We start from the raw sequence: 15,295 nt of genomic DNA, 5'->3' as shown, positions 1-15,295 counted from the left end.
CATGTTTGTGTTTAAATTGAACAAAAAAAAAAAACAAAACAAAGAGTTTGCTTAAAAAGAAACACTGTGTGAACTCTGTTGGTGTTGAAGGAAAAAAAAATCAAGGCTTTGGCATGTAGCCCAAGATTCCTGCTGGGAAAACCATAAGCACTGAATGGCACTCTGTGGAGATTTCTGAGTAGAGCAAATGGGGGGAATATAAGTGACCATACATAGAAAGCCTCTGTAATTCAGATCATTGTGTGGAGGTCTCCCCTCTGTGCTCCAGTCCTAACCCCCTGTGTGGTTCCGATAGGGGAGGGAGGGATCAGCCAGTAATCCACTGACAAAAGGGCCAGGAGAAAGCCAGCTAGTGAAGGTGGGGGGTAAGGACAGAGAATGGGAGGAGTGAAGAAGTAAAGAAGCATTTGTTGCCTCTCAAAGTCCCGAGGGTGTGCTTAACTCCAGATAAGATGGTCCTCACCATGCTCACATATCCTGGCCACCCCTCTGCTGTGTAGGGCCTCTTTGAATAGTCAAGAGCCATTGTTTATCAGTTAAGTAAAAGAATTGCGACTCTACAGAAGTGATTACTTCAGCAGCAGCTTAACTGTAACTTCCTACTAGCGTATTGATTTATGTGGGCTGTCTTTAATTTATTCAGCGGGTGGGCAGCAGTCGTTTACTGAAAGTTGAAACCGATATTGTCTGTAATCATCATTAAGTCGGGGCCATAAGGAGAAGGAGAAGTCCCCACTGCAGCTGCTAATTTGATGATAGGAGAGAAATGGCATGTAATTAAAATACAACAGATGACAGCTTAAAACCTGTGAGCCCCGTGGAACAAGCTCTAATTTTTCCAACATGTGTGCAACTTACAAACCAAAGGCACACAGCCGGATTTAGAGAGATCACAGCAATATATTCTGAGCAGATAAATAGTGTTACTCTCATCAAGCCTTTGCAGTATTATGGAATTCTTAGCGGACCGTGTTGTGCGTTGATGTTTGATTTATTTTTGCCATTCCTGCTGCAGTTACACAATGTCATACAGAAGTCAGTTGGCTGCTCTGAAGTCTCAGTGAGGTATTTAGGTTGGTGGAACAATGGCCCCCAGCTGATTTGTCCGTTATCCATTTAGCTAAGATGTGACACACTGTAGGGGGGCTTTGCCGCTGGTCAATAACTGCCAATAAGAAACAGTCATCACTCAGCGGGCTGCCCTGTCCACCAGCTTGCTCACTTGTTTCAGCTGTCAACCCCTGTGGCAAAGGAGCTGGCAGTTGTGCCGCTCTTTCGGATGCATCACAAATGGCTTTCCCATATACAAACCTGAATAGGACAGGAAAGGCATGGACACTCAGAGACTGCAAAGCAGGGTGATTTTTTCCCTAAGACATCTGAATAAACCCATCTGAAGTAAAAAAAAAAAAGCGACGTGTTTGCAAAACACCATTGACAGTTGCTCATTCTCTCAATCTTAAGTCCCTGGAGGTGGGGCTGCTGGGAGGGGGGGTTTGAACCCAAGTCAGGGACAATTGTGGCTCTGTTTGTGTTTTCTCTAACACCTCCGTGTTCTCTTTGGGCTCTCATGGAGCGTACTGCAGGGGTGCATGAGAGGAGGGGTAAGTGTCGTGACCCTGAAATGGTCCCTGACTGAAGCCCCCCCCAAAAAACCTGCAGACCACCACGCTAGCCCTGCATGCCACCCGGTTGCTGCTGGAAACAAAGAGCAAGCACAAAGTGGACATGTGTGAATCAAAAAGTAGCATCTTAAGAGCTGAAAAGTGAATTTAGTTAATAAAAAAAAAAACCTCCTCACTGCAGCAGGTTTTGATATTAGTTGTGGTGTGGCTGCAGTCAATTATGGGGACTTATTATGGGGAATATGGTCACTGATTTTTAGTCTGATAAACCTTGAGGAGACCAAAAGGTAGACAGTAGCTCTGTGATGTCCCTGTAGTGACGCCTTTGAGAGCAGTACAACAATATGATTCTGTTCATTTCCTCCAGATTCAGAGATAATTAGCCTAACTGTTGTTTTCCCCTTTTATGTCCCCTCGTTGGAAAGAGAAGTTTGAAGTCTGATACGCACAGTGTGGGTGTGTTTGTGTGTCTGTCGCTCTGTCTGTGTGTGTTTGTGTGTGTGTGTGTTAGTGTGAGACTTTGTGTGTACATTTATAGTCAACAGAGCAGAGTCTGTCAGAGCTCTTTGTTCTCCAGCAAGAACACATCATGACTGGGCCTTTTGTCTGAACTGACACCATCATACAGTCTCTTTTTCTACCTCTCTCTCCTTCATCGTTCTCTCTCTCTCTCTCTCTTTTCCCCACCCTCTTATTTTTTCCAGCAAACTATTCACCCACCTTCCCATCACTTTCTCCCTCACGCACTGAAACCATTTAAAAGATAATGGGCTCTGTGGATTATGGAGGTAGGGAGATGGAGATTTTTTTTTTTTTCCCTTGTGTCTGGGTGCTTTAGCTTTGTGAGGAAGTCTTCCAGAGAACAGCGTGACTACCAGAGAATGACTACTGAGGGCAGTTTCTCAGTATGTAGGTTTTTTTTTTTGCATTTATAATTTATCACCTTCTTTGTTTGTTATCCTACGTTTATGTAACTTTTACTTAGGGCCAAAATTGAAACTTCACAGCATGGCAACCAGAGATAACTGTTGGACGTCTCCTTCTGAAAGCAAGTTCTACTCACTGCTACGAAGACTTTCCATGAGGTTTTGTAACGCAGCATGAGCATGAGGTTACCGATAAGGCCTCACTTACATAGGTATAGATTTCCGAAGAGAGGCAGAAAAACAAGGGAAGCAGGGGACACATCGTCCCCCAATATTTACTGCAAAATGAGAATTTATGAGCACCTCCAACACAGATGGGGCTTTTATTTTTTTCTTCAGCAATAGTTCCCCAAATCTGAATTATGCATTTATACAACCACTGAAAGTTGTGTGGTAAACATAATTATCTCTGACACACACACAGTGTTGTTATCTCAGTTAGCAGCTACCGAGCATCTCCTCTCACACTGTGTATGCACAGGCAGGTTGGTAACCATGAGGGAGTCAGAAGGAAAAAGTATGAGACTGACACATTTTCTATCAAAGAATTTTATTATTCTTGTTTTATTAATGTACAATGGCGTCTCCCTGTTGGCTGTGGCGTTTACAGCAGTGCCTCGCTCTCTCTCTCTCTCTCTCTGTGATGGGAAGTCATGAAAAGCACGGTGGACAGTAACCAGATGACAGCTGCATGAACCAGCGTGCTTCTGCAGAACTTTGGTGTAGAAATTGAGCCGTTGCATGTCGGCTATTTGAGAGTAAACCTACATATAACCACACAGATGATGTTGAGTTAGCTAAGTTGTGTAGCTGCATACTGCACAGGTGTGTGCAAGGTGTGGAAGAAAGGCTGCTAGAGCTCCTACAGTTAAAACATTTTGAAGAGTGTAATTAATAGTTTAAATACACATGCAATCTTTGAATGACCAATGTTTAAACTTGTCCATTGTGCTCAGTTTTGGATGTTTTCTGGGTGTTTTTTTGTTTTTGTTTTTTTTTTGCCTTTAAGGCTGTTTGTAAGTCATGTAATCTGGTATTTTTTTTTTCTTCTTGTTTAACAGCTAGTAAATTAGTGGCAGGAACATCCTTACTGGAAATAAGCAAATACAATGGAGGACAGCAGTGTAAATCATGTCCGTGTGCATTTACTCAGCAGTGATCATTTTTTAATGAGAAAAGTTGAGAATAATTCATGAGAAGATTCTGGAATAATTATTTGAAAGTGATGCAGAATGCCTGAGAGTCTCAATGCATTGTATTCAAGTATATTCAAGTCTGATGTTGGTGTTGCTTTATGTATGTATCACTTTCTGCATCTGTGTTTACACCATAAACACACGCAGAAAAAGATACATTAAAAAAAATCACCAGAATACAGGAAATGATGCGTGTGGTGCTCCAATTTTGGGGAGGACCTCCAGGAACTCTTGCTTAATGTGGCCTCCTTCATGTTCAAACCTACGCCTGTGGTTCCATGTAGCAAGTAGGATTTTGGCTGAGATGTGTGTACTGCATAGCATTCTATATAAAATAAAATATTCTTTAGTATGGTGTGTGTGTGTGTGTGTGTGTGTGTGCGTGCGTGTGCGTGCGTGTGTGTGTGTGTGAGACAGAAAACGAGAGAGAGAAATTTCCAGACGGAGCACATCACCACTTTACCCCGTTCCTCAGAGCAACAGACTCACTGCAGGATTAATGATGTGTTAAGTGCTAAAATTACACACATTCATATTTCACCATTCGGGCAGCACATTACACATGGCCTTAAAGGTTAGGGTAGAATATTATGTGTAAACAAGAGAAGAAACACAAACGTTTGAGACAAACACTTTAACAGTAAGTGCAGAAAGAAATATTTCACACTTGGGCCACTTTATCGCAGCAGAAATCTCATTTTCTCACTTTTAAAGTGTAACCACTGCTCTTTTGTGTCTGCGTATTCAAACAGAAAATTGCTGTGCAGGTTCTGACTGTCATCTTAAAATGTCTGCAGTGTGCCGGGCTTATCGGAACCTGAGGGAAATCTAAATTAAATCTTCTCAGTGAATAGGATCAGCCCCTGCATTATCTCTTGTCATTCTCAACTATTAAAGTTAGTTATTAGGAAGTAAAGGCACATTTGTCAAAAGAATGTGTGGGCTCTATTTTAAACCAAAGAGCTGTTGGAGAGTTATTGAATATGATTTCAGGGTTATCAGCCAGGCACTGAGAGTTTGAGCCAATGATGGATGCTGACCTAGTAAAGGAGTCATAGTTTTTAGATGTCATCACACCAGTATCGATAACTGATCAGCTGTTAGTTTAGAGGTCACTGTTGGAAAAAGATTGTCTGGGTCACAGCTGTGCTAAGGGGATGCTTAAAGCACCTGTCAAGACCTCCAAAAAAATGACAGCAAGTTGTAACTGCTGAAAACCCTACAGGTCTACTTTTACTGCCACATCAGGAGCCAGGTGCAGGTTGTTCATAGAAAAGTAAAACACCTGACAGGGGAAAGCAGCGTTCCTCCTTATAAAAATGTACCGTGAGACTCTGACACCACGATTACAGTCTTTGCCAAAGCTTAACCAAAAGCATCACCTTAAAGGATCTGTAAAGAGGATTTTGAACCTAAGCAGTTTGCTATGCAAAAATGTAGTTGGGGAATGAAGTCACACTCCATTTGTGTGTGCACTCTTAGCTTTTCTGTTCTTTGGGTTTTAGCTGGTCTGTCCCTATGAAATAGTTGGCCCTCCTAAATTCATAAAGAAACAAGTGCAGCCCAGAGCATTCAGCCGATGATTACCTGATTTTATGGAACCCACTGTTTTGTTTTGTTTTTTCCTTTGCTCTCTATTTCCCCTCAATTACCACCATGTGTTTCACAGAGGGGAGGAGAGAAGGCATACAAGCTTGTATCAGACAAACCCCCTCTCCCATTAATCTGATGGCATTCCAAAGTGCCAGCTTTGCTGAACGAGCACCCTTTTCCATAAAAGTTGCGATGGCCTTCTCAGTAGTACAGCACTAGTAACATTTACTTATCTCTTTATGGCACAAGTCTGAACCGCGTACTGTCACATTAACAGATGGATGCACACAAGATGGCACAAGACAAAGGCACAAATAGTGCTCTCCATCACTGTCACGGATGTGTCTGAATAAAGGAAGAGACATTAACGTAAAAGTGACCCATCTGATTGAGTGACTGGTGTCACTTTAACAGATAGATGAAGACAGCAATTTTACACTTGTCTGAAAAGACCTACAGATAACGGAGCGGAGGAGTTAATGATAATTCATTAAGACCTTTCAAATGTTGTAGCTCACTCACTTGATTATTTTGGTCTCCAGCAGTTCTGAAAGGCATATGCAATATAGCATCTTTGTATACAATATAGACCCTTATTAGTGAAACAGTGTGTGCTGTTTATTAACAATGAATGAAACTACAATGTGAAAACATTGTACTGTAGCCAGTTTATCCCAATCAACCATTTCAGGTTAAGTAGAGACAAATTACAGAGATAAAGGAGAGTATTGAACTTAAAATGCTAAGGTGGTCTTAACCACTGGCTTCATAAGAATTATTATGTTGCTACATAACTGCTAGATTTCTATATAAGCCCCAGTTACCATATCAGCTTAAAAGATATAGCACTACTTCATTTAAAAATTAATTCTGCTGCCACCGAACTGGCCAAAAGTCAGTTGTTGTAGGTTCTTCTCCACCTCAAATGCAGGGTCAAATAATTTTCCCAAACCTGGTGGTGCAGAGAATAATAAATGAGGGATGGCTTCTTATTATCATGAAAAAAACATTCCATACTGTATTGAGAATCACAATTCCCTCTCCATCCACATACACACATACACACACACACACACAAACACACACACACACCCCTGAGAGAATGTTGCTCTCACACGCATGCATGCCGTTGCAGAATTAGCATCTGAATACCAACTTTTGTTGGTAAATTCAAGGGTCCTTGGAGATTTTTGCACATTCTGTTCAGAGCTAGGCAGGCCAGTGGGAACAAAGTCACACATTAGCAAAGCCCTGCCAGCCTCAATTATGACCAAAGGGATTGGCTTGATAGTGTTGCAGCAGGCCACATTCAGCACTGGATGTGTCTATTTAAACATTCCCGGCCACTTCCTTTATGTTTTTCAGCCCAGTGGATGGCAAATTTCTCTGTCAAGAGCGAAGCAGAAGACGACATGGAGGTTCTCTGCTACACATTCGGTTTTATTCCGCTCTGTTTTATATGGAAGCCTCGGTCTGTGAATCTATGTTTCAGAAAAATCCATCTGCAATGGAAGTGCTTGGTCTTTGTTCTCTCCAGACTGAATGCCTAGAGGTTTTTTTCCCCCCTTCCTCGCACTTTCTCTCTTTTTCCCCTCAATCTTTCTCCGTCTCAGAACATTGGTGATAAAGAATCCAGGAGTCTGACTTTAAACTTGTGGGCTTTCGCCTCCATATTTTATTGGCATTATGAGCGCACCTGATTAAATTGCAAGTGTACGCCATGGCTCGTCCTCCTTCACTATGTAATAAATGTCTTTTTTTTCCCCTCTGTTTTCTCATATTCTGCCTGTGTTTTGTGCCTTCTCAGGGGATAGCAGATTGGATGAATCAGACTATGCGCCTGTTTCAAAGCCCAAGGTGTTTTATTTATAGGGGAAAAGTACATTAACGCCTCTGCAAAGTCTTCAGAAGATTTATCAAGTACTCTCCCAGCTTCCACCCCGCCTCACTTGAACTGTGACAGGCCTAGTAAAGTACAGCTGTGAGTTGCCTGACGGTGTAACATATCTGTCTGCTGATCCGGTGTGTGTTTTTTGTCCCTCCACTCTTGCTACCGTCTTACCATCATGCCCATGCTGTGACATGGCCGGCTCTGTTGTCACTCCATTTATAATTCAGTCTTATCAATAAAAGATGCGTGGCATTAAGTTTTCATCTGGTGATGCACTGCTGCTTTCTCTTAGAGCCTCTTTACAAGCGAATGACTGAAGAGCAAAACTTTCCCTCTGTGTTCTGACTTTCAGGCATCGCTTGGCATTAGTATAACCTTAGATGATCCTTGTTCTTTATACATGCTTTTAGAAGCTTATTCCCTATGATCTCATATTCTGCTGGCTTACTCCCACAGCCTTCCTCTGCAAGCCCCCAGCCTTTAATGAGTTTTGCTGAGAGTTATATTTACTCAAGTTGTCTTGTGCTTCTGTCTAAATGGCAAAATTTCTTCTTTCATTCTGTCTTATCGGGCTGAATCAGCATTGTTGTTTTGCAGTTCACTTAGTACAAAGAGCTGATGTGGGCAGAGCTCTGTCAGGAAAACAAGCTCTAAATAATTGCAGTTTACAGACACAACATGGCCTCCCTTGCATTATGAATGCGTATAAGCAGTCTCATTGGTCATGTTGTTGGAGGCTGAGAGCAGCTTGGCTGAGAACTCCTGTTTTCTAACTGTTGTCCATGGGTTTTTCCACACGTCTTCGAGGTGCGATGTTTCTGTCTGTTTGGAGGTTATGGTTTCATCTGTGTGTTCTTTGGGTTTCATGTAGCATCTACCACCCGAAGAGATAAACAATACGGGTAGATAAAAGACAGACAGAGAGCAAGCTGGAAAGAAAGAAGTGTGTGTGTGTCAGTTAGAGCTGATAAAAGCCTGAAAATCCAATTAGTCCTCAGTATCAGGGCAAAGGAGGAGGCCTCATGGGAGTAATGTCAGGAAATATCCACCACCATAGCGTGACAGTAACACAACATTTACATACTTGGCTATTGATAGTGCTGCGTGAAAAATCCAACTGGATGTTTTCTTGCAAGTCAGGACTATATTTGGTAGCCTTCCCTTATGGGTTTTGCCCACATCAGCTTTTTAAACAGATAAACAACTATCAAAGGCAAGCTCGATACCTGCTACACCACAAACCATTCTAAAAGAAGAGCCAGTCTTAATTTCAGCAAACTGAATCTGTTCTTTATTCTCTTTAGATGTCCTGGAAATTGTTTTGTTGATAGGGTTTTCATTGCTGACTGCATATAGAATTGGTTAAATGTGTGTCCTTTCAGCAGGTTTCCTTTTTGGTCTTTATTGTGGATTTCCTTGTTGCTGGTGCTTTGTTTTCATCCACTGCCAGAAATGAAAGAGGGACTGAGGCAAGGAGAAAACACTAGAAGGAAGCAGGGACAATTCAGAGCAGCACAGCGCCCCAGGTCAGACCTCATGTGTTCCTCCTGGGAAGAATCGCATTCACTGGGAGTAGAAACCCAGAGCAAATACAGCTGCTGCTACATGTTATTTGTGTGTTTGTATACATGGATTCATATACTCATAGCGTGTATTTGCTTGCGTGGGTGCGTGCATCTTCTGCAAACCAAGACCACGGAGGAGGATAGAGGATATCTGTGTGATAGTGAAAACCTTAATGGTTACAATCTGGACGGCAGCATAAACCAGAGAGAAGCAGAACTTTGCTGTGTAAAGGTCAAGTTCCTGTTTGGTGATCACTCCTTCCTCAGATGTTTAGTACACGTTAGATTTATGCCTTGTGGGCTGCTTTGGTGTGTTTCTGAGTGGTGCATGTGTGCATCCGAACATGTTGCTGAGCTGTATGTGCTTATCCCCATGTCAGGCCGTTAAGGAGGAATCACGGTCCCAAAAAGAACGACTTTGCCGTTGTGGGGTTGTTGTATTTCTTCAAATGAGGATTTCTCCAGCCACAGTCTCCTCGTGGACTTGCAAGCACATATACCCAAACCCCCAGCCTCTCACAACAGTGGGCACACCGATGCTGCTGCTGCTTGTAAACTGTTTTTGATTATGGTCACAGCTGCTGATTATTGTGCTATATTTTATAAGGCAGATTTTTGCTGTGTGAAATACAAGGTGAAATACAATTACCACAAATAATATCTTTATCTCTAAGAAAAAGAAATATTAGTCATTCATCATCAGCTAAATGTGACTGTTGTTATGCAGCCTTGTTTTGCATGAAGATCATTAAAATGAATCTGAAATCGTGAATGCCTACTGATGTATCTTAATTAGTTTCAGTGCTCATAATTCTACTGTTTGATTTTTTTTTTTTTTTTGGTAAATTCCTGCAGCCATTGTTTCAGAAGTTTTACAGTATAAAGTCGGGTTACTGCTGCTGTGTGTTTGCATGGGAGAAGAAACAACAGTTGCCATGGTAAACTCTGAGGGGATATATTGTTAATGAGGAAGAGTTATTAGAAAGCTAATAGAACTGAAGTGTAATTTTGGCAAACTGCATGTAGAGATTAATTAAGAAAAGACTGTATTTAACACATACTTGTTTCTAATTGCTATGTTAAACACGTACTCAGAGAGGAGAATTTGTACTTTTCTCAGCAACCAGCAGCCGTATGTTTTGTTTTGTTTTTTAACTTTAGTGGTGGAACATTTATCGTTCTGCTTTCATTTTCACACTCTGCTGTTTTTGTGTTACACAGTGTGCCTTGTCTCGATATCATTGGAAGTGAACATTTTCTTTAGAGTAATTTTCTGTCTTCACATTGTCACTGTGCTCAGTGACCCCTGTCTTCATACTCCTCCTCTCATCCTGTCTCTCCTTCACCTCTGCCTCCCACTCCTTCACCCAACTCCTCCTTCCCCTGTTCCTCATATTCATCCTAACCCTGTTAGGGTGAGGTGAGGCCTGAGCTGGCTTCCAGCCCAGTCCCATTAGCCCCAGCCTTGCAGCCATGTGCTCATCACCAGAGATCATTACAATCAGCCAATGACACCACTCTAATGCATCATTAATGATTGATTAACGAGCTGAGCTCAGCCCGAACGGGTGCATTTGTATGGAAGAGCACCCCGTAATGGCCAGGCAAGGCTTGCATCTGCTGTTTTTAACTTGTGTGGCTTTGTGTATGTGCATTTGTTTGTATGATTTATTCTCATCAGCCTCCCTCTGTGTCCTCTTCCTCAGGCTGAGTGAGGAAGTTGCAGACTCCTCTGTGTTGAAAGAAACACTAAGGAGGGTGACTGAGGAGGTGGCGTGATGGCAGGGCGGGGGCTCCCCGCCCCTCTCCCTCTTCTTCTTCTCTTTCTTGTCCTGGTGGGAGTTCTCCCTGAGACTGAGGGCTCGGGATACCTTTCTGGATATCGTATGAGAAGTCGTTTGCAGAGGGACCGGCACATCCGCAACGTCCGGCCCAACATCATTCTCATTCTCACTGATGATCAAGACATAGAACTGGGTAAAATGTTTCCATTAAGCCTCTGTGGTGTGTTTCTTATGTGATTATGCATCTGTCTCTCTCTATTCACTTTGTCGGGTATGGGTATTTTGTCCATGTGTATCCACCAGCATCAGCAAAGGAAAGTCAGCCTAATGCTGCCTCTTGGCACCATAACAACTGGCCCACTCAAAGTCATGTGTTCCCTTTGCCAGCTCCTCTGTTGCTGGCATGAAATGAGGGCGGCCTATGGCTTCCATTGTCTGGTTGCCAAACCCTGGCCATCTCCCTACCCGCTTAAGTCTTTTAGCGGCGTATTGGGCTGGAGTGGCTGCATAATGGCCTCAGTGACATCTTTTGTCCTCCTGTGATCGCCAGTGAGAAAACTCCCATTGAAAAGCAGGAATTTATGGTCAAGCATCTGTTTCCCCAAACAATCACCATCCGCCTGAAAAGCTTTTAGTACACAGGAGTCCAAATGGGTTACACTTTACAAAAAAGATTTATTCCCGCATCTTATTCCCCCCCCCTTTCTTTTTATCTTGCCACGTCCATAATCATCCCCCCCCCCTCATGCCCTATATTTATATTTTCACTCTATGTTCAATATCTCACTCTTTTTCCTCTGGAAAGCTTTATATCCCCTGGGTCCCTTTCATTTCAGTCACCGGCTTTTGAATCTCCCCTTATCCTCCTATCCCCTCGTACAAACTCCCCTTTTTGCTCCCTTTCCCCATGTTGCCTCCCAGGCTCAATGCAGGCTATGAACAAAACTCGGCACATCATGGAAAAGGGCGGTACACATTTTTCCAACGCTTTCTCCACCACACCAATGTGCTGCCCGTCCCGCTCCTCCATCCTGACGGGAAAGTACGTGCACAACCACCACACCTACACCAACAATGAGAACTGCTCCTCACCCTCGTGGCAGGCCCACCATGAACCGCACACCTTTGCTGTGCACCTCAACAACTCAGGCTACAGGACAGGTGAGCACTGCAGAGTCCAGCCCAAGCACCTTCAGTCATGCCCTTTTACGTTATGAAGTTCACAAATAAATTTGGAAATGAGTATCTCATGAACTTGCTGCTCATCTGTTCTTCAATCAGGCTTTTTTGGAAAGTATCTCAATGAGTACAATGGCTCCTATGTGCCCCCTGGCTGGAAGGAATGGGTAGCATTGGTGAAAAACTCGCGTTTCTACAACTACACCCTCTGCAGGAATGGTGTACGAGAGAAGCACAGCAGCGACTACACAAAGGTATTTTTGCGCTTTTGTGACACCAGAATGAAAGCACGCATAACTTTACTGAACGATTATCGCTGCAAAGCTAAAATTTAGGCATCTTTAAATGACTTTTGTTTAGATCTTCACCATTTAACGCCAGTGACTGCATCTTAGCCATAATTTAGTTACATTTGAGACTTTTGTCATTTAAATTATGCTTTTATAAAATATGATTTGTACAATAAAAGAGATTTAGTTATTTTTATGTCCTTTCCACTCCGTTCTCTCCTGTGTATAGTTGCAGATGTCCCTGCATTTCCTGAGATTTATGCAAAATAATTTCTTAAAATGTGTGAAAAGTGATGCAAGACTTTAATCCTTTTGATCAAATGAAAACAACTATTTCCCTTTAGTTTAAGCAACATAATACATACATATGGAAAATGTACTTCAAAGGATCTTAAAAAGAATTAACAAGATGTTGGTTCTAATCCACTGACTCAGTATCAGTAATGCTTGATTTTGCTGGAGCTCTGCTCTTTGACTCCCTCTGTCACTCACTGAGTATATGATAGTTATTAATAGTAATATTTATTTACTCTACAGGACTATCTGACAGATGTCATTACCAACAACAGCATTGACTACTTCCGTATGTCCAAGAGGCTGTACCCTCACCGACCTGTCATGATGGTTCTGAGTCATGTTGCGCCACATGGTCCAGAGGACTCTGCCCCCCAGTACAGCTCCACTTTCTCCAATGCATCACAGCACATGTAAGGAAATGAGTGAGCTTCAAATCGCCCAAACAAGCTGCATGAATAAACGAGTTATGAGCTGCCAGATTGTTGCAGGCTTTCGCATGTTCTATGAAAATGCGTGCACAAATCATTTCAAACTGTTTGAACAGGACCGCCTTTGCCTATGTGATGTAAGCGTGTTTGGTTTCTGTGGGACAAAGCTAACAAGTACATGGGTACATTTTTTAATTTTCACATCCAAATCCACTTGTTTGCATATGAGTCATCCACGCATTCAGGCTTCTTTTCATATGACCCAAAATGACACAAATTCCCTAATCTCGACTCAATCTCATCTTCCTCTGCCTCCAGAATGTTGTTGGCAGCCGAGGCCTCTCCCTGCACTGCCAATGCTTTGCTCCAGTTTATTTGGCTCATGTATTGTTCACATTAGTGTTACCACCATGATGAGACTCACTAATTTGTAATAGTTTGTCAGTGGTACAAGAAGACGGGAATGATGTAGGTTTAGCAACGATGTATGAAGCCATGTGCAAGCGTGCACACACACACGCGCGCACGCCTAACGCCTCCACCTTTTTCTTCCTGACCCTCTGTGTTCCTCACTGGCTGCCTAGTGCTGCAAGCTAATGGCAGACCTGCTATTGGCCTCTAGAGATGTATCTAAGGCCAGTAATGAGACTCCACTTTCTACCCCCTCATACCATCCTCCTGCTTCATCTAATCCCTCCAGCATCATTAACCTGTGCCACACAGGCTTTAAACACATAGAATATTCTGAAAATTCAGCCCCAGTGTCTTTGTGCAAACTTTTAATTGCTCTTTCTCCATAAATTTCCTCTCCCTCGGGTGATGTTTTCTGTGAGAGCCTTCTCTGGCTATTTTCTCACTCCATCTCCCTCTGTCCTTATCAACCATACTGAGAGAGAGAGGGGTAATAAAAGTCCTGCACTCCTCTAGTGATAAACCTTCTTTTCACCTTGGCACATTACAGACACATCTTCACAGTACATTAGACTTGCTGTTGCAGAGTAAGCTGCGGGACATTAGCATTTCTTAAAAGTCAAATCAATCCACTTTAAACATTAAAGGTATTTTCTTTTAGGATCTCATTAGCTATTTAGCAGTTTTTATTCTCAAATACAGTTCTATATGGCTTGGAGTTCAATATTGATCAAACTGGGCTCACTGTGTGCAGACCTATTGATTGCATTTTACATGGTTTATGTAACCTCCACTTTAGCATTCCATAAACAGTTTTCTGGCTACTTTGGGGAAAACAGATTGGAGACATTAGCCAGCACAGGAAGAAAATGTTGTGAATACATGCATTTTGGTTCTATGATCCAATTTACAGCTAAAGAATATGGAAACATCTCTGTGCAAATGTATGGCAACTAGCACAAAAACAACTGTTTCCTTTAAAATGTAAAAAGAATCACTATAAACAAAATACTTATTACACCACATACGTTTAAGTTATTCTTCTATTTTCTTTCTTTTAAGAACCCCCAGCTACAACTACGCCCCTAACCCAGACAAACACTGGATCCTACGCTACACTGGACCCATGAAGCCTGTCCACATGCAGTTCACCAACATGCTTCAGCGCAGGAGGATGCAGACTCTGCTGTCGGTGGATGACAGTGTGGAGAAGGTACTCGGACGAGCAGACAGACATATGCTTAAACATAGAAATACAAGACACACGCACACACAGACACACACATCTCATCTGACAGCCTTAAGTCCTGGGAGATCTGTGCTTGTTCTGACTGGGACTGTATAATGTATTCGCTGACACACTTGGTAAATTGTTCAATCCCCCTTTTCCCTGAAACTGGCACAAGAGACTTGAGCTATCAAACATGGAGTAAAACTTTTTTACACCGTGTGAGTGTTCAATGAATTACATCCTCCACAGGTGTACAACATGTTGGTGGAGACAGGTGAACTTGACAACACCTACCTCATTTACACCTCAGACCACGGCTACCATATTGGGCAGTTTGGTCTGGTGAAGGGCAAATCAATGCCTTATGAGTTTGATATCCATGTACCATTCTACATTCGAGGACCTGATGTGGAGCAAGGGGCTATGTGAGTGGCTTATTTTTCCTCTGATGTTTAATATTTGGATATATAAGTTACTCATTTGTTAATAATAGTGGTGAATTTTGCAGCTAAAGGACAGATATTTTTCTCAAGTGTTGGTGGATTCAGATACTGTAAGATAAATACTATTGTGACCATTTTCTTCTATCTAGTTCTATAGAAAACAAAGTATTCTTGTTGCCCTGCAGTAATCCTCACATAGTGTTGAACATTGACCTGGCACCGACTCTGCTGGACATGGCTGGTGTTGATATCCCTGCAGAAATGGATGGCAAGTCTATCCTCAAGTTGCTGGACACAGACCGGCCAGTCAACAGGTGAACAGATACTTCTTTTATTATTATTATTAGTAACTCAGTGTCGTTTGGCATTTAAAATGCCAGGATTGTGTCAAAAAGGTTGAACCTTGGACTTTGTTTATTTCATGGGCATAATTAAA

At 42.4% G+C, this 15,295-nt stretch overlaps 1 protein-coding gene across 3 annotated transcripts in view; it reads left to right on the top strand.

Moving 5' to 3' along the window:
• sulf2a (sulfatase 2a) overlaps window positions 1–15,295 on the top strand; it is a 34,735-nt gene that overhangs the window by 13,729 nt on the left and 5,711 nt on the right. For all 3 annotated transcript variants that reach the window (XM_030730381.1, XM_030730382.1, XM_030730380.1), the window contains 7 exons: window positions 10,503–10,773; window positions 11,502–11,741; window positions 11,862–12,013; window positions 12,587–12,756; window positions 14,248–14,398; window positions 14,666–14,841; window positions 15,045–15,173. In XM_030730381.1, the coding sequence (XP_030586241.1) occupies window positions 10,575–10,773; window positions 11,502–11,741; window positions 11,862–12,013; window positions 12,587–12,756; window positions 14,248–14,398; window positions 14,666–14,841; window positions 15,045–15,173 (1,217 nt within the window). In that variant the 5' untranslated portion in view covers window positions 10,503–10,574. The remainder of the gene's footprint in view (window positions 1–10,502; window positions 10,774–11,501; window positions 11,742–11,861; window positions 12,014–12,586; window positions 12,757–14,247; window positions 14,399–14,665; window positions 14,842–15,044; window positions 15,174–15,295) is intronic.

Source organism: Archocentrus centrarchus, chromosome 5 (genome assembly GCF_007364275.1).
Source record: "Archocentrus centrarchus isolate MPI-CPG fArcCen1 chromosome 5, fArcCen1, whole genome shotgun sequence".
NCBI classification, from domain to species: domain Eukaryota; kingdom Metazoa; phylum Chordata; class Actinopteri; order Cichliformes; family Cichlidae; genus Archocentrus; species Archocentrus centrarchus.
Note: the sequence above shows the minus strand (reverse complement) of the source record. Positions and strands in the feature narration are given on the sequence as shown.